Source organism: Physeter macrocephalus, chromosome 7, assembly GCF_002837175.3.
Source record: "Physeter macrocephalus isolate SW-GA chromosome 7, ASM283717v5, whole genome shotgun sequence".
NCBI classification, from domain to species: domain Eukaryota; kingdom Metazoa; phylum Chordata; class Mammalia; order Artiodactyla; family Physeteridae; genus Physeter; species Physeter macrocephalus.
In genome coordinates, this window is record NC_041220.1 from 61013171 (window position 1) to 61037641 (window position 24471).

General features: G+C 38.4%; 1 protein-coding gene across 8 annotated transcripts in view; it reads right to left on the reverse strand.

The window, feature by feature from the left end:
* Positions 1 to 10899: 10899 nt before the first annotated feature.
* ARHGAP24 (Rho GTPase activating protein 24) overlaps positions 10900 to 24471 on the reverse strand; it is a 509262-nt gene continuing 495690 nt past the window's right edge. For all 8 annotated transcript variants that reach the window (XM_055086016.1, XM_024116878.3, XM_055086017.1 and 5 more), the window contains 2 exons: positions 16487 to 17558; positions 10900 to 11646 (listed from right to left, as the gene is read on the reverse strand). In XM_055086016.1, coding sequence (XP_054941991.1) covers positions 11403 to 11646; positions 16487 to 17558 — 1316 coding nt within the window. In that variant the 3' untranslated portion in view covers positions 10900 to 11402. The remainder of the gene's footprint in view (positions 11647 to 16486; positions 17559 to 24471) is intronic.

The window sequence follows — 24471 nt, forward strand, 5'->3', positions numbered from 1 at the left end:
AAACTATGTAAATCCAGTTTCTCTGCAAGGTCTTAGTGGTAAGACCTGAAAGTCAGCCTGATGGATCAAATGCACTTCAGTGACGTTTAATAAGGATTTGAAGTTATTTCAATCATTTCTGTGTTCTTTCTCTCTTTTTTCATTTTTTTCCTTTATTTTCAAAATGTTGGTGGAACAAGAGGGCGAACGAGGGGAGAACTTTGGCTTTTTTGAACTCTTTGTAGGTGGATACTATGTCGATACATTATGATTTCTGTTTCTTATGAACTATTAAAAACTAGAGCAAATCTGCTTCCAGTAACATAAAACCAAATCCAAATCCAGACTTTGTTGGAGTTTGCCCTGTTGCCAGTGCTGCTCACTGTCTTGGGTTTCATGTCCTGACAGTAACTCTGAAGCATCTCACATGATTTCATCATGCGGTCTGATTGTGCCAGGGAATAAATAAGAAATGAGGAATGACCTACTTTTTCACGGTGGGTAATGAGTGTGTAATACGCATGTGACCATGCAGAAGGCTGCGCTTTCATTTGAGATTGGTTTCTTCTAAAAATGAAGAAACCAATTTTCTGTCTAGGGATATTGGTTGTACATCTGCAATTTGGTAAGTTTCCTTTAAGGTATAAGACTGATGGAAAGGAAAAAATAATTTTCTGGGAGTATTAGGTGACTAAAACAGGGTTAAATATCTTAGGTTAATTTATTAGAATTTCTAATCAGTTTAATTATTACTCGAGAGAGGGTAAAAGATTTTTTTTTGTCTACATGGTAGCCAACCTTAATATCTCAAACTCCTTGGTGCATTTTTTAAAATATGATTTTGTGTCTTGATAAGGTCACCAAACCCATGTTAATTAAGCTGGAAGTGTCTGACAGTGTTGAGGAATGGCCCTTCTATTTCTGTAAATAAAACATTTTGTTTAACCAGGTAACTATTAGAAAAAAATCTGGAAGATAAACATACCTATTCTTTTGCGTTAACACAATTTATCCTTTTACTTATAAGAAAAATAGAAACCCAAAGCCTTTTGTTATCTCTGGCATAGATTTTATTCTAATTTAAACCACAGATCTTTACTCTCTTAGTAAAATAAGTTTAAAAGTGGCCAAATATAGGTACCTGAAAATACCCACAATATTAAGATGGGAAATTAAATTCCACAAGATTGCTTATGGAGAGAAAGGGTCGGAAGGCATTATTGGTGCATACCAGGTACCATAAAATGTTACCAAATATTTGGGTAAGTTTGACCCAGTTTGCAGTAAGAAGAAAGATGTCTTGAAAACGACCTTTCTTGCAGCTACTTATGCAGCAACGAGTCTAGAAGGAGGATTCTGTTTGCTCAGTAGTTGAACTGGGTTTTACCCAAGATAGAGATTTTTTGACCTTACCGATTTATCAGAATGGTATTTTTTACTTGTTGCGTGCCTTTCCTCCCAGCTTTCTGAAAGGCATGCCTGAAAGACATTTGCAACTAGTGAAACACACTGAAAATTCCACTGTCTCAGATCAGTTCATGTCAGGGACCAATGAACGTGGCAAGTCATGTCCCTCAGGTCCAGACTGAATTCCATCTGCTCAGCCTTTTAGATCAGTGTGTTCTGTTTTAGTTACTGAAACAAGCTGTAGAAATGCACAGTTCTTGAGCACATGAAATGTGATGGCACATACACACGTAAGAGTCAAATGAGCCTTTGAAATTTCCCATCCTCTCTATGTCACATATTTCTTGCTTTAAAGATATGCTTTTCCTAGTATAAAACCCAATGTAAAATAAGTCTGAAATGCAATTTAGAGGATTTAAGCTTTACTCCATGCAGTGAGTGACTTCACTTCCTTGTCACTGGACTTCTGATACTGTCCTTCCCTGAATTCTTGTCTGGAATCCTCCTGTTTACCCAGCAGTCCACATTGTCTGCAACTCAAAAGCAGGTGCAAAATGTTATTCATCTTCAAAACTCTCCACACTCTGGCTAGAAAAGTGTATCACTCATAGTTTGCCTTCCATTAACACTTTTATATTCACATTTGTGAAAATATTGTCTGTGAACAGTTATACACAAAATCAATGTTTATAACCCCAATAATATTTTACATGGACTAAGGAAACTAGTAATATTAAAGTACTTCTTTTATGAAAGAAGACTTTCAAAAAGCAATTGCTTCTTCCTTAATGTTAACATTTTGCAAACTTGGATTTGGTGCAAATCAAGCTCTAAGAAGATTGCTCTAAATTTCTAGTTCAATTTCTGAGGTACGTTCTTAAGTGGTACATTCATTCACTCCAAAAACATTTATTGAACACCTATTTATGTGTCCTAGGTAGGAGACAAATACAGCATAGGCCTTATCCTCACAACTTCAGAGTAAGTTAATCTTTCAGTTTAAAAATAAGTGGTTAAAGCAAAAAAACATTTAACTCATTTTGTTACTTTCTTTTAAAATAATAATGTGTTCAAATTAGTGGTGTGACTTGAGTGATTCCATTTTTATTATTATCTTAAAGCAATGAAACAAGAAATCTGCTTCCTTCAATGTTATCATTTTGTCTAATTGCATTTAAGTACACTTAATGAATCAGCATAAGAAAACTTTGGATATTTTCCATGACATTATAAGAGATGAAAACATTTTTTACAATTTATTTAATAAATAGCATAGAGATGAAAGATACAATTAGGCCTGCACTAACTCAATGAGGAAATATATGTATCTTTACTCTCACTCTTTTAATCAAAAGATTTACTGCTATCTTTTGGTAGGTCTTAAACAAATTGTCAGTCACCAGATAAAGGGAGAAATACGATGACATTTTGAGATGTTATCAATAACTTATGATATTTGTATCCTGGAAAAAATAGATTAAAATTTCAGAGGCTAAAAAACAACAACAACAAAATAGAATGGATGCTTTTTTTTCTACATTATATAAAGTTATTTTGATACACGTTTCCTCTGAGAGCTCTTAGGCCTGGATGCTGAGCTTGAGGCTCATATTTCTGGCATCAAAATCTCCAGATCAGCAAATGATATCACAACGTGTACTGGAGTCTCTCTGCAGTGATGCTCTCATACGAAGCCAAATCTCTGAAATTTGTTTAGTCTGTAAGTGATAAATGGAACCCTAAAATAACTTAAGGTAGAATGTAGTCATTTAATACTTTTTATTAGAAACTCCAACTCAGAACATCCCTGAATATATGAACTAGAAATTTGGCATTGACTCACGCCACAAATATTGAATATTCACTCATTGACTCATGCCACAAAAATTGCTTGAGCACTTCAGTTTTCTGAGGACTATTCTATGCACACATAGTTGTGATCAATTCAGGCAACCTTTCTGCCTTCATGTAGTCTACATTCTAATGGAGAAGTAAGGTCATAGATAGCACTAAGAAGACAGACAAAGCAGGATAAAAGAATAAGGCATGAAAAAGGGTGCCATTTAGAGGAGGTGGTCAGGGCAGGCCTCTCAAAGAGGTGATATTTGAGCAGAGACCTGAATAAAGTGAGGGAATGAGCCATATCAGTATCTGAGGGAAAAGCAAGTGTAAAGGCCCTGGAGTAAGAGCTTGCTTATATATATAAGGAATGGCAAAGAGTCTTGTGGATGAAGCAGAATGGACAAGATTAGTGCGATAATAAATGAAATTGGAGAGGTGAGCAGGGTGAGAGCATAGCAAGATCTTGGGATTTTATTCTAAACATGGGAAGATGGGATAGATCTAAGCATGGAAATAATATCATCTAATTTTTCTTTTTGAAAGGATCCCCCTGGCTGAGTAGAGAGAGGAGGTTAAGAAGAAAGAGAAGAAAGAGAAAAATGGAAATGAAGAGTCCATTGTAGGGTGTAACAGTAGTCCAGAAAGACATGATGAGGCTTGAACTAGAAAGTGCTGATGCTGAGAAGGGGTTGGATTCAGGATCTAATTAAGGATACATTGTGAAGGCGGAGTTGACAAGACTTGCTGAGGGACTGATATATGATATGAAAGAAAGAGATCAAGGAATGACTCTGGATTTTTAAGAAATCTAAACTACAAGGTAAATGATAGTGAAGTTGACTGTGAACCATGGGTTAGGAGCATATTTGGGAAGAAAATGATATTTGTTGTTGGAAATGTCAGTTGATGATTAGATATTCAAGTGAAATTGCTGGAGTATCTACGAGGTTGGAGTTAAGGGAAGAAATTGAGCTGAAACATAAATCTGAGAGTAGTCAGCTTATAAGTGTTCATTGAAACCAGATTATATGAGACCATTAAGAAACTGAGTATAGATAAAGAAAAAGAGTCTAAAGATGGACGCACCTCTTGTTCCAACATATAGAAATCAGGAACAGAAGAGTATTCTAAGGAATGTCCAGTGAAGTAGAGGGAAAACCAGGAGCTGGCGCTGTCCTGGAAGCCAAATAAAGGTGTTTCAAAAATGAGGGAGTGGGCACCAGGGACAATGCCACTGAGTGGCTGAGTAAGATGGGGACTGAAGATTGACAATTGGACTTGATTTTGTGAAGGTCATGGCTGACCTTGACTACAGTGGTTTCTCCGCAATTTTGAGCAAGAAAGCATGACTCCAGTGAATTTAAGAGAACATGGGAGGTGAGAAGTTAGGAACAAGTATAGAAAATTGAAGAATTTTTTTTCTAAAAAGTGAAGCAGAAGAATGATATTGAAATTAGTCATACATAGGATATGAGGAGAGGATTTTTAAAAAGTTATTACAGCATGGGTATATGTTGGTGGGACTAATATTTAAGAGCAAAATGTGTAATGCAAGAGAGAAAGAGTATTTATCTGAAGGAGCAATGCTCTTGAAGAGGCCAAAGGGGTGGGTGCTCTGAGAGGAACGGTTGGCCTGGTTGGAGCAGACAACACAGTCCTTGGAGCAGGAGTTAAAGTGATGTATACAGGACAGGTGGAGGTTGTTTGCTAGATATGATGATGAAACATAAAACCATAGTCTTCTGATTTCTTTTCTCAGTAAAAACAGGAAATCAGTAAGTAAGCTTATATAAGTAAGGTTGTCAGCTGAAAATGAGGATGGGAAGAGTTCATGGAGGCTTAAGAAGTATGAGATAGACCTTAAAAAGTATGAAGATAAGTTACTGAACAATAAGGAGGTCCCTGTGAGCCATATTTATATAAATATAAGATAGACAAGTCAATTGGTGGTCTTCTGCTCTTCAGTCATGTTTAGTTTCTTAGGCGCAGGTTAGGAGGAAGCAGAAATTGGATTTAGCCAAAGTTGGGTTGTTTTTTTTGTTTTTATTTTTTTGTTGTTTTTTTTTTCTTCTCAGATGAGTGGAGTGGTGGAAGAGAACATGAAGGGATTTGAGAATGGAGACAAGAGAATAAATATGATGAGGAACCACAGAAGCTAAGTTGGTCAAGGAGGGAAGCAATGACATGAGGGGATGATGGTCTGTGAAAATTTTAGGAAGTCCATGGCTCAGAGATACTCTGGGAGTAGGCAAGCATTGTTGGAGTGATGGTGCCAAAGGCAGTGACCTAAAAAGAGAAGAGGTGATGATCAGAGAGTAGACGCTTGGAACGGATATTTTGGTGATGGTGCAGTTGTTGGTAACGACACAGTGTGAGGTCAACCTTGGGCACAGGTGGCTGATGTTCAGGCAAAGGGAGAACAAGATTTTTCAGAAGTGAGCATGTCAAGGAGCTGTATGTCCAGGTTGGTGGATGGCACATGAATAGGGGTGGGGGAAAAACAGTTGATTAGGTGCTGAAATATTCTTTCATGTGACATGTGCTTCCAAGGAGGTTCTTAGGGAGGACAGAGGATCAAAGCTCTGAAAGTAGCAGCAAAGAGCCAAGCAAGACCTACCTTTGCTTCAGCCTAACAATACGCTGGTTGTGGGAAGGAAAAATAGCCATCCTTGAGAGGGTTGCTGGGGAGCTGTGTCTTCAGGAGGTAGCTATTCTTCAGAGATGTAAGGGAGGTTGCTGGTAGCTTTTAGATGTAGAAGGTGTAATGGAAAGTTTGGGGAAGGGGAGGGGGATCAGAGTTTGAAGCAAATGGGGTAATGTGCTGAGCAATGTGGTGATGAGCTTACAGGGGGAGGCAAGTGACATGGAGTGTCAACTACTTTGGTGAAAAACAATGGAGGGTGAGGTGTGATGGCCCAACCCTGGGATGACTTTGGTGTGTGGTACATAATCAATTCTAATGAAGCATAAGGAGGTGGGGAACGTGTGTGTTAGGAGGAGAGGGCTGGGATGGACAGGGTGTTTTCACCAGTTCTTAAAAGGCTTCCCTCAGAGCTAAGAGACAACTTTGCTCAAAGCAGATAGTCCAATCTGACTCCTCATTCAAAACAATTCAGTAATATCCTGTTACCCGTACTGTCTACTTAAGAAAGGGACCCCTACCTGTGTGGGCTGGTCTCACCTGGGCTTGGCCCTGGAGGGGCCATAATGGTAGCAGCTACACGTAGTCCAGAAATAAAGAGTGTTGCTCAGCCCTGGACCTGAGCCACAAACTGTGAGTTAAAAAACACACTTTTCATCAGCTAAACTTTCTCTTTGAAGCTCTACAGTAGGTTCAGTAAATTTAAGCTGCCTGGGGAACTGTTAGTTTTCCAAGTCACTTTGCAAAAGAGGCCCTTCAGCTGGGCAGTGCTAACGTTCAACTTATTCCCCACGGGTGCTGTTAAGAAGACTATAAAGAGAATAATGAAATAGACCTTTGGGAGCCACAAATCCAGCACTCTTTCCCTGTAGTTTATGAATTCAAACAAGATAAAATGTGTCCAGCTCTGGCTGCTTTCTTGGAATAAAAGAGTGGAAGGCGCCCGGGTCCTAAGTGTGTTTTCAGGTCTCGCGGGGTGCAGGTAGGTTGTTACACACAAGGCCACCTCGACGGCACAGTCTGGGTAGGTCTTTTTATGTCATTGAAAAGACCCCCTAGAGTCTGCACCACAGGCACCTTTGCATGTGCTGTTCCACGCGTGCTCCAAGGAGATCTCTGCCCCAAACCGCCTCCCTGTCTTCATCCTTCAGGGCTTACATCATAGTCATGGCTCATGCCCAGCCTCACCTCTGTGATCCCTTATGTCCACAGTACATCATCTCATGTGGTAATTATTGTGAACTAGGTATCCCAGGGCACCTAGCACAGTGCTGGCCTGGCTTGTGGAGGCCTTCAATAAATACTCGCTAATGGTGATGATGATGTAAGTGTAGGTATGTTCACTGGCGCATATCCTTAGGCCCTTTCATTGTATTTTGTCCAATACCTTTAATGCCCAATGTCTTCCTCAGTGTCCACATAGACAGAGTTGATGCAAGACAGTTACAGGTGGTTCTTTAGACATTATTCCCAGATCATAGATGTAAATGTATTAACTCAGAATAGAAAGGATGCTTTGGGTTGCCTCTCCCTTGTCATCAGTCTCTGGCAGATTATCTGAGAAAAGATGAAATTAGAGTACTTGGGAAGGGGACACAATTATATCCTCTGCTGCTGTGCATGCTAGTGTTTCATTGCCGGCCTGTTTCCTGAGGCCAGAATCTTGTTATGTTCTCTAGAAGCTGTGGCACCCTTTCAATAGAAGTAATCTGAGGGCTGACAACTACTATTTATTGAGCACTTACTATACTACAGGTACTGTGCTAATCATTTCACTTAATCATTTCTCGAAAAAATTCAGTGAGAAAGAGGCACTATTATTATCCCTATTTGATGAAAAGGCAAATTTAGGCTTACAAACATTATGTAACTTTTCTTAAGTTTGTGCATCTAATAAGTGGCAGAGTTGGGATTTTGATCCAGGTCTCTGAATCCAAAAGTTCTCGCATATTCTTTTCTAGGATGCTACTCTAAGCAGAACACAGATCAGCAATGTAAGGAACACTGGGGTTTGTGGTTGGCTTCCCAGTCTTTAATCCTCTCCTGAATTTCCAAGGGGAGATAATTATATATCAGTGATTTAAATTATCCTACCTAGGAATAACATACTTTTTTTAAAAGGAGCCCTCCTCACCTTGTGAATAAATAGGAATGACATTATTTAAATTCCACTTGGAGTTTTTCATCAGTTCATAATAAAGTTACATGTAAAAATCTACATTTCAGTTGGCTTGATGTCCTAGGCACTTCTATTTTAAATGTTCTCTAAAGGATACCCAGCCATATAGTTTGATGAGTAAAACCAATACTATAGACCCAACACTTGGAAACAAATCTTTTCTCCTGAGCTCATAATTTAAGAATCATTGCAGTTGCCTAAAGAGTTTTAAAGAAGTGTATACAGGATGTGGCAAATGAATGCTTGATACTACCTACTCATTTCCAATTTATTCTTATGTCAATTTGCAGTTGATTTTTTTCTAGGCTTTCAGCAGAATTAATATAAGAACCAGTAGAAACCCAGATGGACAAGCTGTTCATAGTATCCATTGATTGGAGCTCATCATCACTGAGATTTATAGTTAAAATTAATCACAATATCCCTCATAAATCAAAGGCCAAGTTTATTGCTAACTCTCCATGCTGTGGCATAATAATGCTGGAGGTGGAGAGATTTAAGATCAATGAGATATTATTCTCATGCCTTAAGAAGCTCCATTTATGAATACAGCTATCAATGGAGCTAAGTGGCAGGCACTGAGATAAGCACAATACATATCACCTTTAAGTATTACAACATCCTTGCTTTGTAGGAGTTATCTCCACTTTACAGATGAAAAAACTGAGGTTCAGAGAGGTTAAGTGACTTGTCATTGCCTTGCATCTTGCCTAAGGCATGTTGAGATGCATATCTTAGTCTGTCTGGCTCTCAGTTTCCTGCAATTATCGTTCATGCCACCTTGCTGCTTCCCAAAGTGCTTCTTAACTTGGTGAAGAAAATAATCAGACATGGGAAAGGCTAAAAGAGATATACCCAAATTGGGAGCACAAAAGGTAACTCACTCTGCATTGAGATCCTAGGAAGCATCATAGAGGAGCTGACATTTGATTTGGCAAAACAAAAACCATGGTAGGAGTGTGCCAAATAGAAGGAAGGCAGTCAAGATGGGCACAACAATAGGAGGTGGAAAGTTCCAGAGGCATGAAATGGCATGGCAGGTGTGGGGGGAAGTGGCAGGAGATGAGAATGAAACTCAGGTTAGAGTCGTATACGCTGCGTGAAGGGCATTTGAATGTTATTAGCAAGGCTACGATATGATCAGAAGAGTGACTTAGAAAGGGCAGTCTGCAAATGAAAGTAGAGGAGAGATATTGGAACACAAGTGGCTGGGTGCGATGCTTTCTTTGAGAGATGGGGAGAAGCTGATCAAGGAGAGCAGATGAAAAAGGTGAGGATGGGTGGACTAAACAGTACTTGGTGAGTGAATTTAAAAGTGAAGAAGAGGGCAGAGTAGAGAAAAATCAGAGTTAACATTTATGGAGTCCATCCTGTATACTAGGTGCCGTTCTCAGCCTAACACAAGCTACCTCATTGAAACCACATAACAAGTCTGTGAGAGCAGTACTTTTATTATTCCCATTCTACAGATGAAAAAAAGGATGCATCGAAAATTCAGCAACAGCTGGCAAATTGGAGAAAATGTGAACACAGGCAGTTTGACTGCATAGCCTTTGATTTTTACTATTGTATCATACAGCTCCCTGGATGAGTCTGAGGTTTTTGTCAACTAAGACAGGGACTGGGAAAAGATGAAAAGGTAGAGAGAGCTATTGAGATCATTTTTACACATTTTGAGCTTGAATTTCCTTTAGGATATCCAGGTGGGAGTATCTTGTTAAAGAATTGGAAAGAGAGAGAAAAGGGAACTAAAGATAAAGAAGGTATTGCTACATAGACAGTGGTTGATACCAAAGGACCACGTAAGCTTGCTCTGTGTAAGGATATAAACAAAAGCAGCACAGTGACAAGAATGAACTCTGTAAAGTCTACTGTCCCCTTGAAAATAAATACAAACATAGAACCTTCAAACAACATGAATCCCATAAACTCACGTAGTATTTATTTCCAATTATACCTTTTGTGACTTTCTGTTCTAGCGTGAGAAAGATTTATTTCGATCATTGCCTCATCGAACTGTGAACTGTTCTCCCCAAACTCTAGCTCCACAGAGCCCTGGGCTTCTCCGGAAAGTTATCATCACTGATGTTCACAAATTTATCAAAACTGGACCTTTAAAGATTCACATTTTAAATTTATTGTGCATAAATGTTTTTGACAGGGAAGAATACTGTAAAAATTAGAAGCAAAATAGTTTCTTCCAATCTTGTCTTCTCCTCCTTCTGGTCCTCTTCCCCTGCATCAGCTCCCTCTTGCTGCAAACTGCCTTTACCCTCTGTTGTGCAGAAAGAATCCTAGATGACAACAGAGCAGTCGGCCTGAGTGAAAGAAGAATATATGGCACACACTCCAGAAGTTTAACTGAGAGAGACACGGTAATACTATTTCACTGTTTGCATTGTGGGTGGGGAGGTGGGGGGGGCGGGGTTGGAGTAGAGGACACGTGTTCATTGTAGGCACTGGTTAGCCAGCATTGTTTTTCAACTTCCCAATGGCAGGAAGAATCTCCCTCATAACCATCCAGTAGAAGGACAGAGTAATTCAAGGCATGACTCCTTAAATGCTCTTTTTTAAAAAAACCATGCTTCCCGTCTAAGGTGCATCCTGCATAGGAGACATACATCTGTGGAATGGGCAAGGCAGACCAGGGGGCTTGAGAAGGGACCTTTTTTACATGGTCCAAAATCTCCTGTGTCAAAGCACCTCACCAAGAAAACTGAGCATTGTCAAGGGCAGAATTTACAGAGCAATTCAAAGGTTCCTGGTGATTCTACCGTATTTTATAAAATTTTTTACATTTCTCTTTTTGGTCATGGCAAGGTCCATTGGCACAAACAGCACAGCCACAAAGTATTCTTTTTGATTTTAATAACTCATCTTATATATATTTATATATGTTTATATATCTGCTTATTTTCATTTCCTCAGCAAAAGGGGAAATAAAAATATTGATCTATAAAATAAGCTGATGATAACACAATGCCAAAAATAGCTTAAGTGCAAGGGGTGAAGCTTGAAAGCAAGCTAAACTGCAATGACATACTGATTTAACATTTTAAATACAAGACTTGCAATAAAATAATTATTGAGATATGCTTCTCATTTTTAGTTTACTTCTTAAAAACTACTCTATATACACATATCCAGTTGTAACACTTGACAGTAGCATTATGGGGCATGATACAACTTTGGTACACATTGCAGATATGGATGGGCAATGTCTGTAAATGATACGTCTTCCCCAGTTAGAGCTATGTACAGCCAGGTGACCAGCCACCTGATCCTATATAATATTCCCACCAGAACCCCCAGAGTCTTCCCCAGAGCCACTGGAGACAGTGGGAGAAATCAGCCTCACTGGATCCATATCGTGTTTCCTCTCTCGGTTCTCCTGGGTTCCACTGTCAGCTCCCCAAATGTGGAAAAAAACTGCTCCATTTCTTTCTGAAGCATGTCATTTCTCTTCTCTGCATCTTCTTTTGCTCGCTCGGCATTTCGCATTTTGATTTCTATCATTGTGAACTTTTTCCTTTCTTGATCCAGTTCATCGTGGAGGCTCATCATTTCTGTTTCCAAAGTCAAGTTTCGTTGTTCTAAGCTACAAAGCGTGGGGGAAGGAATAAGAGATAAAGCAATTTTATTAATTTGAAATGCAAAAGGGATAAAAAATATTTCCTAAACTGTCTCTGCAATGTTTAGGAAATTGGATTGAGCCTTTCAAATCAGTGAAGCAAGGTCCACGGATTAAAAGGTGTATATATATTCTTTTTTTTACTAATTCTTAAGATGATTTACTATCATTTTGTTGAGACCCCCAAGACCTCTCTTGGATGCACTTCATTGTCATTTGACAGCGAATTAATGAATTTCGGCAAAAAGAAGTCAGAGACCAATATCGTGGAGCACAGAATGGCAGAAGTAGGAGGCAGCCTAAACCACAAAGCTTCCTGAATCATTATGTAAATCTGGCTTTACTAAAAGAAAGGGGAGGGGAGTCTGATAAAGTTGGAAGAAAAAAAGGGCAATTATTTTTGCTTTCTATCAAAGGAAAAAAATGATAGTGAAAATGTCATTGTTAGAAAGGTTAAGTCGACTGCTAAGAATGGACTTCTCTGGGACATATAGAGTCCCATTGTATAAAAGTGGTATTAACAGCAGTCACCTTATAGTAACAAGAGAGGTAGAGATTACATGTGTTGAATAAGTAATTCATCTGACATTCTGTGACAATGGAGTCCACCTAAGCAGCCTACTATCTAAAATTCTCACTGCCTTCCAAGTTAATATATCTTAAGATCTCTAGAGTTATATTTTTACAGGTTGATAGCTATATTCTTTTGGATAACTGTATAATTTTAGATAATTTCCTATAAACAGAGTTTTCCCAATAATCACTAAGTTCCAAAACATAATTTATTATTGCTGTTGTTCAAGGAGGAATAGTAAGCACTTGATTATTAGATGATGTGTCTTGATAATGGCTGACATTTTAATTTCTCCTATTCTAAGCTAAAGTCCCAGGAGTATGTTTGAATTTGACATACTACTGAAATTTGAAAGGCTAATGCACAGGCAGCTCTCAGAAATCTGATTATTTTAATGATTTTCAAATTAAAATCTCAATTATTTTTCTGTTTTGAAATAATGAGTCCCATATGTTGATATTTCATCCAGATAATCATAAGAACACTTAAAGACGAATCTGCTCTCCCTTTGTAAGAAACTAAAATTTTTTTAAAAGTCACATTCTATAATCAGTTTAGAAGGCCATTTTGACCACACGATCACATTTTTTACATAAAAACCTGGTAGTATGCTGGTTGTCACCCAGAATTATTTTACAATATATTCTCTTTTCTTTCTAAAGCTATTTATTTTAGAACTAAAAATCTTGGAAGAAACTCAAGCTTAAATACCAAGGAAGACACCCTTTAAAAAATATACTAGTGCATTTGTACATAACAGGCACTCATATGAAACTTCCAGGAATCTAATAGACTGGGTTGGAAACAGAAGAAACCCCTCCCACTGTAAGCACAGATCAATGCTGGAAAAATATATAAGAAAAATATTTTTTAAATACACAGCAAGGTTAAAAGAAATAAAAGAGCATCTTCAGGTTATCAGAACCAAGGAAGAAACTCAAATTTAGAACACTAAATGGAAGCACATGAGGGGTATTGTTCCTGGATAGAAGCCCTGGAAGCTGTGACTAGGTTTTTATTTTTCTCATGGGGAGGAGGAGATCTCCAGTATAAGAGAGGCAGAAGGCCGAAAGTGATTCAACTGAGAGCTTGGAACTTCAATTGTCTTTATGACAAAGAGACTACAAAAACTCTACTCATGGGCTGAGTGAAGTGACAGAATTAATCAGAAGAGAAAATAAATAAATAAGAAAACAGCTCTGAGGAAAAATTACCCAGAATGCCTCATGTAATGAAAAAGATGAAAGTGTAATATAAGAAAGAGAAGCTAACAGAGATGGAGAATGGATTAAGAAGGTCCAACATACTTTAATAAGGGTTGGAGAGACAGAAAATTGAGAAAATGGGGAGATGAAATAAACAAGAATGGTGATGGATAAAAATACTCCAGAATTGAAAAAAATATGTCTTCAAATAATGAAACATAAAGTTTGAAAGTTAATGGAAATATATAGCAGGATGTTATTAATCAAAATAAAAATTATATAGCAATATTAATATGAGAAAAATATTTTGGGGCAAAAAGCATTATTACCATTACTTTATGATAAAAGGATCAATTCATCAGGGAGATATAAACAATTCTGAACTTTTATTCATCTAGCTGCATAGCCTCAAGTTATTCAATATAAAATATAACAGAATTATAAAGATAGATAGATAAATCCACAAAAATTAGGAAATTTTAAGATAACTTTCTTAGAAATTATAGCTCTATCTGATGAAAATTAGGAGAAATGTAAAAGATTTGAACAGCTTGATTAACAGATTTGATCTATTGGTCATATGTACAATCCCAAACCAATAATAAGTTAATAAATACTTCTTACAAGACCAAATAATTGATATTATACAAACGAATTTTTCTGACCACAATATGATAAAGAGAGAAGGCGAGAGCGGGGAATAACATCAAACTCACATGTTTAAATACTAAAAATCATACTTATCAATGATAGATAATGTATAGTGTCTATTTCTCTATCATCTGTCTATCTAGGGATGTATGTATGTATGTGTGTATGTATGTAGGTGTCTATCACCTATCTATCTCTATCATCTATCTATCTATCTATCTATCTATCTATCTATCTATCTATCTATCCTTAATACTTGTAGGGTAGAGTTAAAAAGGAATTGAAAGACAAATGTATAATTCTAAACAGGAATGATCAAGAATTAACTGGAACAGTTACTTCTTATATTTCTGTGGCTTGGTCATGTGGCAGCTCCTCTGCCCTACTTTATCATGGACCTCTCCCTTTGCTTGTCACATGGGTAAAAATGCTACAGTGAAAGAGGCCAATGAATGACATTCTGTTGGAAACTTCTATTATTTTATCAATGTCTCTAAAATGCACCATAGACTCAGAACATAAATGTAGCACCAATGTTCTCATAAATGAACATGTACATCTGCAACATTCAGAATAATGTATTCCTATCCTAAGGCAAGTTTCAAGCGTTATCTCTTGCTTCCCAGTGCTAAGTGCTAATTTATCATCATGCCTTGGCAGCAATTCAGAGATTTGGTAGCCAGTGTTTCCAAAAACTACATTCAGAATGAAGAGTAGACTTACAAGATGATGACTCCATTTTCCTTCTTATTTAAACCTCCTGTCACTTAGCATTATATAGGAAAATTCAAACCAAGTTTCTGTTTCCAAGAAAGTAATTTTTTCAATCTAACATATAAGAAGTATTTTTTTAATATTTACTTTACCATAGCTCTTAAAAATACATATCTTTTGGCTTGATAATTGATAAATGGATGGGAAACATTAAAATACATTAAGGTCAACTTTATATATAAGAAAGAAACCACATGGGGTTTGGAGCCATGGAAGCAGTTGAAGCAGGACAAAGACTGAGGTTCACAAACTATGAGGACCCTAAACAGGAAGGGGTCTACCAAGGCACAGTCTGGGACTGGGACTGAGGCCACTAGAGGGGCTACTTCAGGCTGAACTGAGCCTCAGGCCTTCTCTTGAGAGTGCAGTGTCCTTCCCTTATACTACACTGAAAGGAGAACATAAAAACAATCAGTTTTGTAATTCTGTGACCCTGATCCCACACCTGATTCCCACACCCCTGATCACGGGGTGTGGTGATGTTCAGGTTTCCAGCGCAAGGTTGTATTTGTGAATCCTGGGCTCCATTCTCTGTATTCCTGCCTTTCAAGATGATGGAGCATCTGGCAGTCAGGGGTACTGTCAACACAGGATGCTCAGCCAATACCCCATGTCTTGCCCAGGTTGCTTCCCTGAAGTTGCTAAGCCATCGTTACCTTGGTCATCTTATGAGAAGATGTCAACTGCTATCAATTAGGTTTCAGCACCATTGCTTCCTTATAATTCATATTTTTTGCTCCCCACTTAGGCTACAATTTCCATTGTCCATAAGAATACACTTCATGCCATCACTTTTCTCAGAAACCTCCCTGGATTCCAATCCCAGAGTAGAAGCCAAAAACTTAAGATGATCCTGAAGGCTCTAAGGTACCTCTCTGAGCTCCTCACTGATTCCATCTCACGGCATTTCCACTCCTCCTTTAACCTCCTATAAGGCCCTACACTTAGAATTACCCCTCACCAACACTTCTTACCCCTCTTCCCTGCTTTAGCCTTCTGCTTAGCATGAGACCTATTTTACTTATTTATCTGTCTCCTCCAGTGGAATGGAAGCATGCTCCACGAGGGCTGAGTTTTTGTCTGTTTTATCCACTGCTGAATCCTCGGGGTCTGGGTCTGAGCTTGGGAGAGAACGGACACTCTCCCAGCATTCAACAATGGAAAAAATGAACAATAAAGGTCTGTTTACTTCTCCAACTTCTCTTTATCCTCATTTCATCCTCTTCCTGTGAGAACAGACTCCTTGTTTTGCATTCATCCCCTTCCGCTCCTCTCCCCAGCCCTCAAACACAAATCCACACATTTATTAAGAAGAGATAGTATTACTGAGCAACTGCTCTGTGCCAGGGACAATGTGCAATGATTTCTTACAGACTTTTGCGGTAGATACTGCTAGAATTTAAAATGTTCACATTAGGGAGCTGAGATTCACAGAGATGAAGTGAGCTTTCCCAAAGTCCCACAGCTTACAAATGGTGAAGCTAGGACTTGAACCCAGGTCTCTGACTTTGGAGTCAGCATATTTACCCTCTGGGTGAGCCTGTCTCGTATTAGGAGGCTATCGCACCCTCTCTGGCAGTTTGGGGCTCCAGATTTTCCTCACCTCTTTATCCTGGACTCATACTCAATCTTCTGTTTGGTCATTTCCTGCTTCAGGCTGGACACTAAACTATGCAGTGCGCTGTGGTTGCTGGTGTGGCCAACAAAGGTCTCACTGTTGTCGCTGCTGCTGGTGGCACGACTACTTCGACCGCCCACACTCCTCCGGTCACTTTTGTTTTCATAGTCCCCGGGGTGGGAAAGATCGTCCTGTGGGGGCCCATCCAAAATGGGGTCCTCAAAGTTCCCACCGTAAAAGTCTTGTTCCGGGCAAGTGGTGGTGGAGGAGCGGCAGGAGTTGGAGTTCTCAGGGAGGGAGATTTCACAGGAGGAAGTGGACCAGGTGGCACTGTCGACGCTCTGCTTGTCGTCAAGGCTCATCACAGAGAACTGCTGGTGGACGTTGTCATAGGTGGAGAGTCTGTTGTGCTGGCCCGACTCTCCTGCTTGCTCTTTCTGCTTGTTATCCCTCAGGGTCACGTAGCCATTGGGCAGCCAGCTCATGCTGCGACCATTCACGGGGTTCCCGAGGGTATCTGTGTTCAAAATGCCCATCCGCACCGTTCCGTTCTGTACACTGTGGGTGCCCATTTTGGTACCAGACCCCTTCAGGGAAGAGGTCCTTCTGGCCTGTAAGCTCCCATTGGGAGTGGTTTGGGCTTTCTCAAGTCCTTCTGCATTACTGCTGCTGAAGGACCCATTGGTGACTATCCCACTGCCTTTATTGAAGGCGGGATTCTTTTTTACCATGAGAGGGGGGCTCCTAGAGACATCCAGCTTGTGAACGCTGTTCCTCGGGCTGTTGGTTTTGCTGCCTGATAGAGCTGTGGGGGATCCGTTATCCATGCTGCTTCTCTGGGGAGACTCAGACTTGTCCCAAGAGCACCGCCTTCCAGGACTGTCCTTGGTATTATTGTTCTCCTTGTTCTGTAACTGACCCATGGTGGCTTTCTTCTGAAGGTCATTGTTGTTGCTCACTCCATCCTGGGGCTTGCTTTGCAACTCTGCATCTTTGGGGAAGAGGCGATCGTGTTTGCTAATCATCATTGACATCAACTGTTGGACCACCACAGTGCCTGGAATTGCATAGAAAACAAAATAGTATGAGTGAAACAGTTTCATTTCTTATTTTGAATGTAACTCTTAATGAGTTCTTAAAGAGTTCAGGTGAACATTCAGCATTATTATTAGCAGTGCCAAACTATATTCTTAATGATGATAATAGCAATGTTATTTATAGCAATATTAACTGCTAAAATTTCCTGAGCATTTAACATGAACTATACCAAGCACTTTACTTTTGTTAGTGTAGTTGGATTTAAAAAAAAAAAAATCTATGAATAGATACTGTTCTATCTAACTATCACTGTCTTAGGAAAGTTAAGTAACTTGATCAGCATCCCAAAGCTATTAAGGAGAAAATGCAGGGCTTGGACCCAGAATTAATTAGTTCCAAAGACCAGCCTCTTCATTGTCACACATTTCTTGCAAGTTTGACATTTAATTATGAAAAATCTTTCTTTGAGGAAGTCACTGGTATCTCTCATCAGACAATTGCCTCAAACTATCAAGACATTTGTAGTGGCATCTCAAAGTGGAACCCTAAAAAGTCTCTAGTGGATATATGGTCTGTCTTTATAATATAGCAAGACAATGAAGTTCCATACAACTTTTGCTCAGCATTCAAAACCTTCAGGGCATTTCAAGTGACTTTAGCCAAAATGGTGTAATAAAGACCTGCAAGAACCCTCTCCTCCATAAAAGCAACTGACAAAAATATTCTGAATCACCATTTTCAGAACTTTGGAAATTAAATAAAGGCTTGTTGTAATCTGGAGAGTGTTTATTTAAAAAAAAAATCATTGAATCTTGGTAAAGAACAGCAAGCACTGTGGTATTTTAACTCATCCTATTCCTATCCTCCTCTCTGCAGTGGCCTTGAAAACCAACAGCCCACAATCACAGTGGGAACCAGCAGTCTGGCAACCACTGGAATGGGAAAAGCAGGGTTGGAAATCCTTCAAAGTCCCATTCCCAAAGAATTGTCATTATTTTACTTGTTTGGTGGTTCCCTGGAAGACGCCACTCAAGAGGCTTGTCTTCATTTTATCTAACTAAGAACTTGACCGGAGTGAGCAACACTTTTCTCAAGGCCATTTGTCAAAAACAATTAGGGGCTCTTTCATTTAAAATCACGTTTGCCTGAAGAAAGTGGATAACAGTTGAAGACAAACAATAGGCTAAACAAAAAGCTTAGAAGGAAAATCTGAGGAAAGAGATTTCCATAGGAAGTGTTGAAAAGCTTTGCTTTATTCCTGAGAATTTAGAAGATTACATGCATGCTTAGGGTTCTGTGCATGCCTAGGGCTATATGCATGCTCAGGAAAGAACTGAGAAGTCCCCAAGCTCTCACCTCTGACTGATCTTGAGGCTCTGCACAAAAAGGATCTGAATGCTAAAGCGGAGTTGTAACCTGCCTAGCTGAGTGTTGAAAGTTTGCCCCAACACGCACACAGAGTGTCTTGGTAAAGACTGGGAGACTTATTAGTTATAGTCTTTTAATCTTTGTTCAATCCTTAGCTGACAACTAAGTAAGCCAAGCAGAGACTTCAGTGGCCATGGATGACAAATAATATAGACTTTAGAGAATTAGTTCAGAAAACTCACTAAAAAACCAAACAACAAACAGCAACAACAACAAAGGGAGGGCAAGAATCTGATATCCAGAGTTCCCATATTATTATATTATTTAAAAATGAGCAGCTTTCAAAAAAATAATGCTACATGCAAAAAATAAACAAAGCGTGGCCCATATACAAGGAAAAACAAAAACAGACTCTGAGGAAACCCAGACACTGTACTCACTGGTCAAAGACTTTAAATTTGCTATTTTAAATGTTTTCTAATAAATGAAGGAACCAAAGGAAAGTGAGAATAATGTTTCACCAAATATCAGTAAAGAGCTTGAAAGTATAGAAAAGAATCAAATAGATATTCTGGAGTTGAAAGGTACAATAACTGAAATGAAAAGAATCAGTAGAGGGGATCAACAGCAGACTTGAGCAGGCAGAAGAAAGAATCAGCATACCTGAAGACAACTGTGGTTACCCAGTCTGAGGAACAGAAGGAAGAGGAATAAAGACAAATAAGCAGAGCCTCAGAGACCTGTGGGACACCATCAAGCATACCAGCACAGGCGTAATGGTATCCCAGGAGGAGAGTAGAAAGAGAAATGAGCAGAAAGAATATTTGAAGCAATAGTTGCTGGAATTTGATGAAAAATATGAGTCTACACATTCAAGAAGCTCATCAAATTCCAAGTAAGCTAAATGCAAAAGGATCCAGACCTAGATCCATCATAGTCAAACTGTCTTAAACCAAAGACAAAGAGAGAACCTTGAGAACATAAAGAGATAACCAACTCATGTATAATGGATTCTCAATAAGATTATTAGCTGATTTTTCAACATTCTTATTGCCAGAATTATATTATCCAACAAACCTATGCTTCAAAAATGAGGGACAAATAAGACATTACTAGCTAAACAAAAACTGAGAGAATTTGCCACTAGCAAATCTGCTCTACAAGAAATATCAATGTTCAGGGCATTTTAAACAAAGAGAAGACCTTCAAGAAAGAAAATAATTTTCTTACACAAATGAAAATGCTAAGGTTCTCATTTGATCCTCATATTTCTATTATTCACTGTAAAGTATGATTAGAAATCAATACCTTAAAAGTTTCAGATAGTAAAAATAACTCAGACAACAGTGGATAGAAAGGCTAATCTATCATAAAAAGCAGTAATATTCTTTCTAAAAATTGGTGGATTTATCAGGTTTTATGGTATATTAGCTGAAATCTCAAAATATATTTTCACATATTCCTCACTGACTTACATGCTGGGCTGCTCCCACCCCTTAAAATAGGTCACCACCACTAACTAGGCTTCTAAATTAGTTTCACAACTTTAGGTGTCCCAACCCCCTAAGAGTTTTTGTAAGAGCTTTATTCATATACCCACAATAAAGCAGTGTAGGCTCATGAAAGCATTAATCATCTTTGCTTTGGCTTGAACTATATTAATGTGGTGTGTTAACTGTGTTTCTTTTATCATGTTGATAAAAGCTCCTAAGAGTAGTGTCTGATAAATAAATACAGGGAAACAAATTTTAGTTAGTAAAGGTAATATTATTTAAAATACTTAAATAAATTTGGTGAAGAAAATGATAAGTGCTTTTGACAATGAAGATATCTACTGAAATAGCTGCTAGTAGCTGTCAGAAAGTAGAAGCCTGACTTGGGATGAGGCCACTCATTAGCTTAAAGCAACACCTGGGCAAGATTTGGCTCTGAATATAATTCAAAGTCAAATTCTGAATAGGAAAATATGTGTTATATTCATCTATATCCTGCACACTTCTGTAATGATTCGAAACTTCTAACATATTTAGATTAGGAATCTGCAGTGTGTTAGGTCTGATGCTGGCCAGTGCTGCTCAAACATTAATGTTCATACAAATTATCTGGAGATTCTGTTAAAATGTAAATACTGAGTGGGGCATGAGATTTTACATTTCTAACCAGCCCCCAGATGACACCAGTGATAACAGAATAATAGCATTGGCAGAGCATGAGGACCCACCACAGACAGACCTTCTGAATCAGAATTTCAGCAATATTCCCAGATGATTCCTGTGTGTGTTAGAGTTTGTGAAACTGTGTTAGGTGGAAATGTTTCACTTACATCTTCTAAATTTTCTCAGAAGGCTGTGAGATAGGACTTAACATTCTTCAGATAAGAAAATTGAGGTTCAGAGAGGTTACAGTTCTGCCCAGGGACACACAGATGATAAGTGACCAGTGTGAAATATGATACTTCATCTTCTCACTCCAAATCATGTACTTGTCCAACTTGTCCAACTGTCCAATATTTCAACTGTTGGATTTATTTATTTACTTATTTATTTATTATTGGAGTAAAATTGCTTTACAATTTTGTTAGTTTCTGCTGTACAATGAAGTGAATCAGCTATATGTATACCCTCCCTCTTGGACCTCCCCCCCCACCCCCACCAACCCACCCATCTAGGTCATCACAGAGCACTGAACTGAGCTCCCTGTGCTATACAGCAGGTTCCCGCTAGCTATCTATGTTATGTAGTGTATTTATCTCAAACCTAATCTCCCAATTTGTCCCACCCTCCCCTTCCCCCCCTTGTCCATATGTCCATTCTCTACGTCTGCGTCTCTATTCCTGCCCTACAAATAGGTTCACCTGTACCATTTTTCTAGATTCCACATATATGCGTTAATATACGATATTTGTTTTTCTCTTTCTGGCTTACTTCACTCTGTATGACAGATTCTAGGTCCATCCACGTCTCTACAAATAACCCAATTTCGTCCCTTCTTATGGCTGAGTAATATTCCATTGTTTATATGTACCACATTTTCTTTTTCCATTCATCTACTGTTGGACATTTAGGTTGTTTCCATGTCCTGGCTATTGTAAATAGTGCTGCAGTGAACACTGGGGGTACATGTGTCCTTTCGAATTATGGTTTTCTCACAGTATATGCCCAGTAGTGGGATCACTGGGTCACATGGTAGTTCTCTCTTTAGTTTTTTAACGAACCTCCATGCTGTTCTCCATAGTGGCTCTATCAATTTACATTCCCACCAACAGTGCAAAGGGTTCCCTTTTCTCCACACCCTCTCTGGAATTGGCTGCACCAATTTACATTCCCACCAACAGTGCAAAGGGTTCCCTTTTCTCCACACCCTCTCTGGAATTTATTGTTTGTAGATTTTTGGATGATGGCCATTCTGACTGGTGTGAGGTGATAGCTCATGGTAGTTTTTATTTGCTGCACTAATAATTATTTGCATCACTAATAATTAGTGATGTTGAGCATCTTTTCATGTGCCTCTTGGCCATCTGTATGTCTTCTTTGATGAAATGTCTATTTAGGACTTCTGCCCCTTTTTTAATTGGGTTTTTTGTTTTTTTGATATTGAGCTCCATGAACTGTTTGTATATTTTGGAGATTAATCCTTTGTCCACTGCTTAATTTGCAAATATTTTCTCCCATTCTGAGGGTTATCTTTTCATCTTGTTTATGGTTTTCTTTGCTGTGCTAAAATTTTAAGTTTAATTAGGTCCTATTTGTTTATTTTTGTTTTTATTTTCATTACTCTAGGAGGTGGGTCGAAAAATATCATGCTGTGGTTTATGTCAAAGAGTGCTTTTCTTATGTTTTCCTCTAAGAGTGTTATAGTGTCCGGTCTTAAATTTAGGTCTATAATCCATTTGCAGTTTATTTATACGTATTATGTTAGATATCACAAAAACAGAAAACTACAGACCAATATCACTGATGAACATAGATGCAAAAATCCTCAACAAAAAACTAGCAAACAGAATCCAACAACAAATTAAAAGGATCATACACTATGATCAAGTGGAATTTACCCCAGAAATGCAAGGATTCTTCAACATATGCAAAGCAAACAATGTGATACATGATATTAACAAATTAGGGAATCAAAGCCATATGATCATCTCAATAGATGCAGAAAAAGATTCTGACAAAATTCAACACCCAAAAGCACAGGGAGGTCAACTTGATGCTTTGTGACCACCAAGAGGGGTGGGAAAGGGAGGGTGAGAGGAAGACACAAGAGGGAGGGGATATGGGGATATATGTATACATATAGCTGATTCACTTTGTTATACAGCAGAAACTAACACAACATTGTAAAGCAATTATACTCCTATAAAGATGTTTAAAAAAACAGACTCTACAGAAAATGAGCATAGAGGGAACCTAAGTCAACATAATAAAAGCCGTATATGACAAACCCACAGCAACTACTCAAGGGTGAAAAACTGAAAGCATTTCCACTAAGATCATGAACAAGACAAGGATGTCCACTCTCACCCCTCTGATTCAACATAGTTTTGGAAGTCCTAGCCATGGCAATCAGAGAAGAAAAAGAAATAAAAGGGAATTCAGCACCACCAAACCAGCTTTACAACAAATGCTAAAGGAACTTCTCTAGGCAAGAAACACAAGAGAAGGAAAAGACCTACAAGAACAAACACAAAACAATTAAGAAAATGGTAATAGGAACATATATATCGATAATTACCTTAAATGCAAAAGGATTAAATGCCCCAACCAAAAGACATAGACTGGTTGAATGGATACAAAAACAAGACCTGTATATATGCTGTCGACAAGAGACCACTTCAGACCTAGGGACACATACAGACTGAAAGTCAGAGGATGGAAAGAGATATTCCATGCAAAGGGAAATCAAAAGAAAGCTGGAGTAGCAAATCTCATATCAGACAAAATAGACTTTAAAATAAAGACTATTACAACAGACAAAGAAGGACACTACATAATGATCAAGGGATAAAGGCAAGAAGAAGATATAACAATTGTAAATATTTATGCACCCAACAGAGGAGAACCTCAATACATAAGGCAAATACTAACAGCCAAAAAAGAGGAAATCAACAGTAACACAATCATAGTAGGGGACATTAACACCCCACTTTAACCAATGGACAGATCATCCAAAATGAAAATACATAAGGAAACACTAGCTTTAAATGATACATTAAACAAGATGGACTTAATTGATATTTATAGGACATTCCATTCAAAAACAACAGAAAAAACTTTCTTTTCAGGTGTTCATGGGATATTCTCCAGGATAGATCATATCTCGGGTCACAAATCAAGCCTTGGTAAATGTAAGAAAATTGAAATCGTATCAAGTACCTTTTCCGACCACAACGCTATGAGACTAGATATCAATTACAGGAAAAAATGTGTAAAAAATACAAACACATGGAGGCTAAACAATACACTACTTAATAACCAAGAGATTACTGAAGAAATCAAAGAGGAAATAAAAAATACCTAGAAACAAATGACAATGGAGACACGACGACCCAAAACCTATGGGATGCA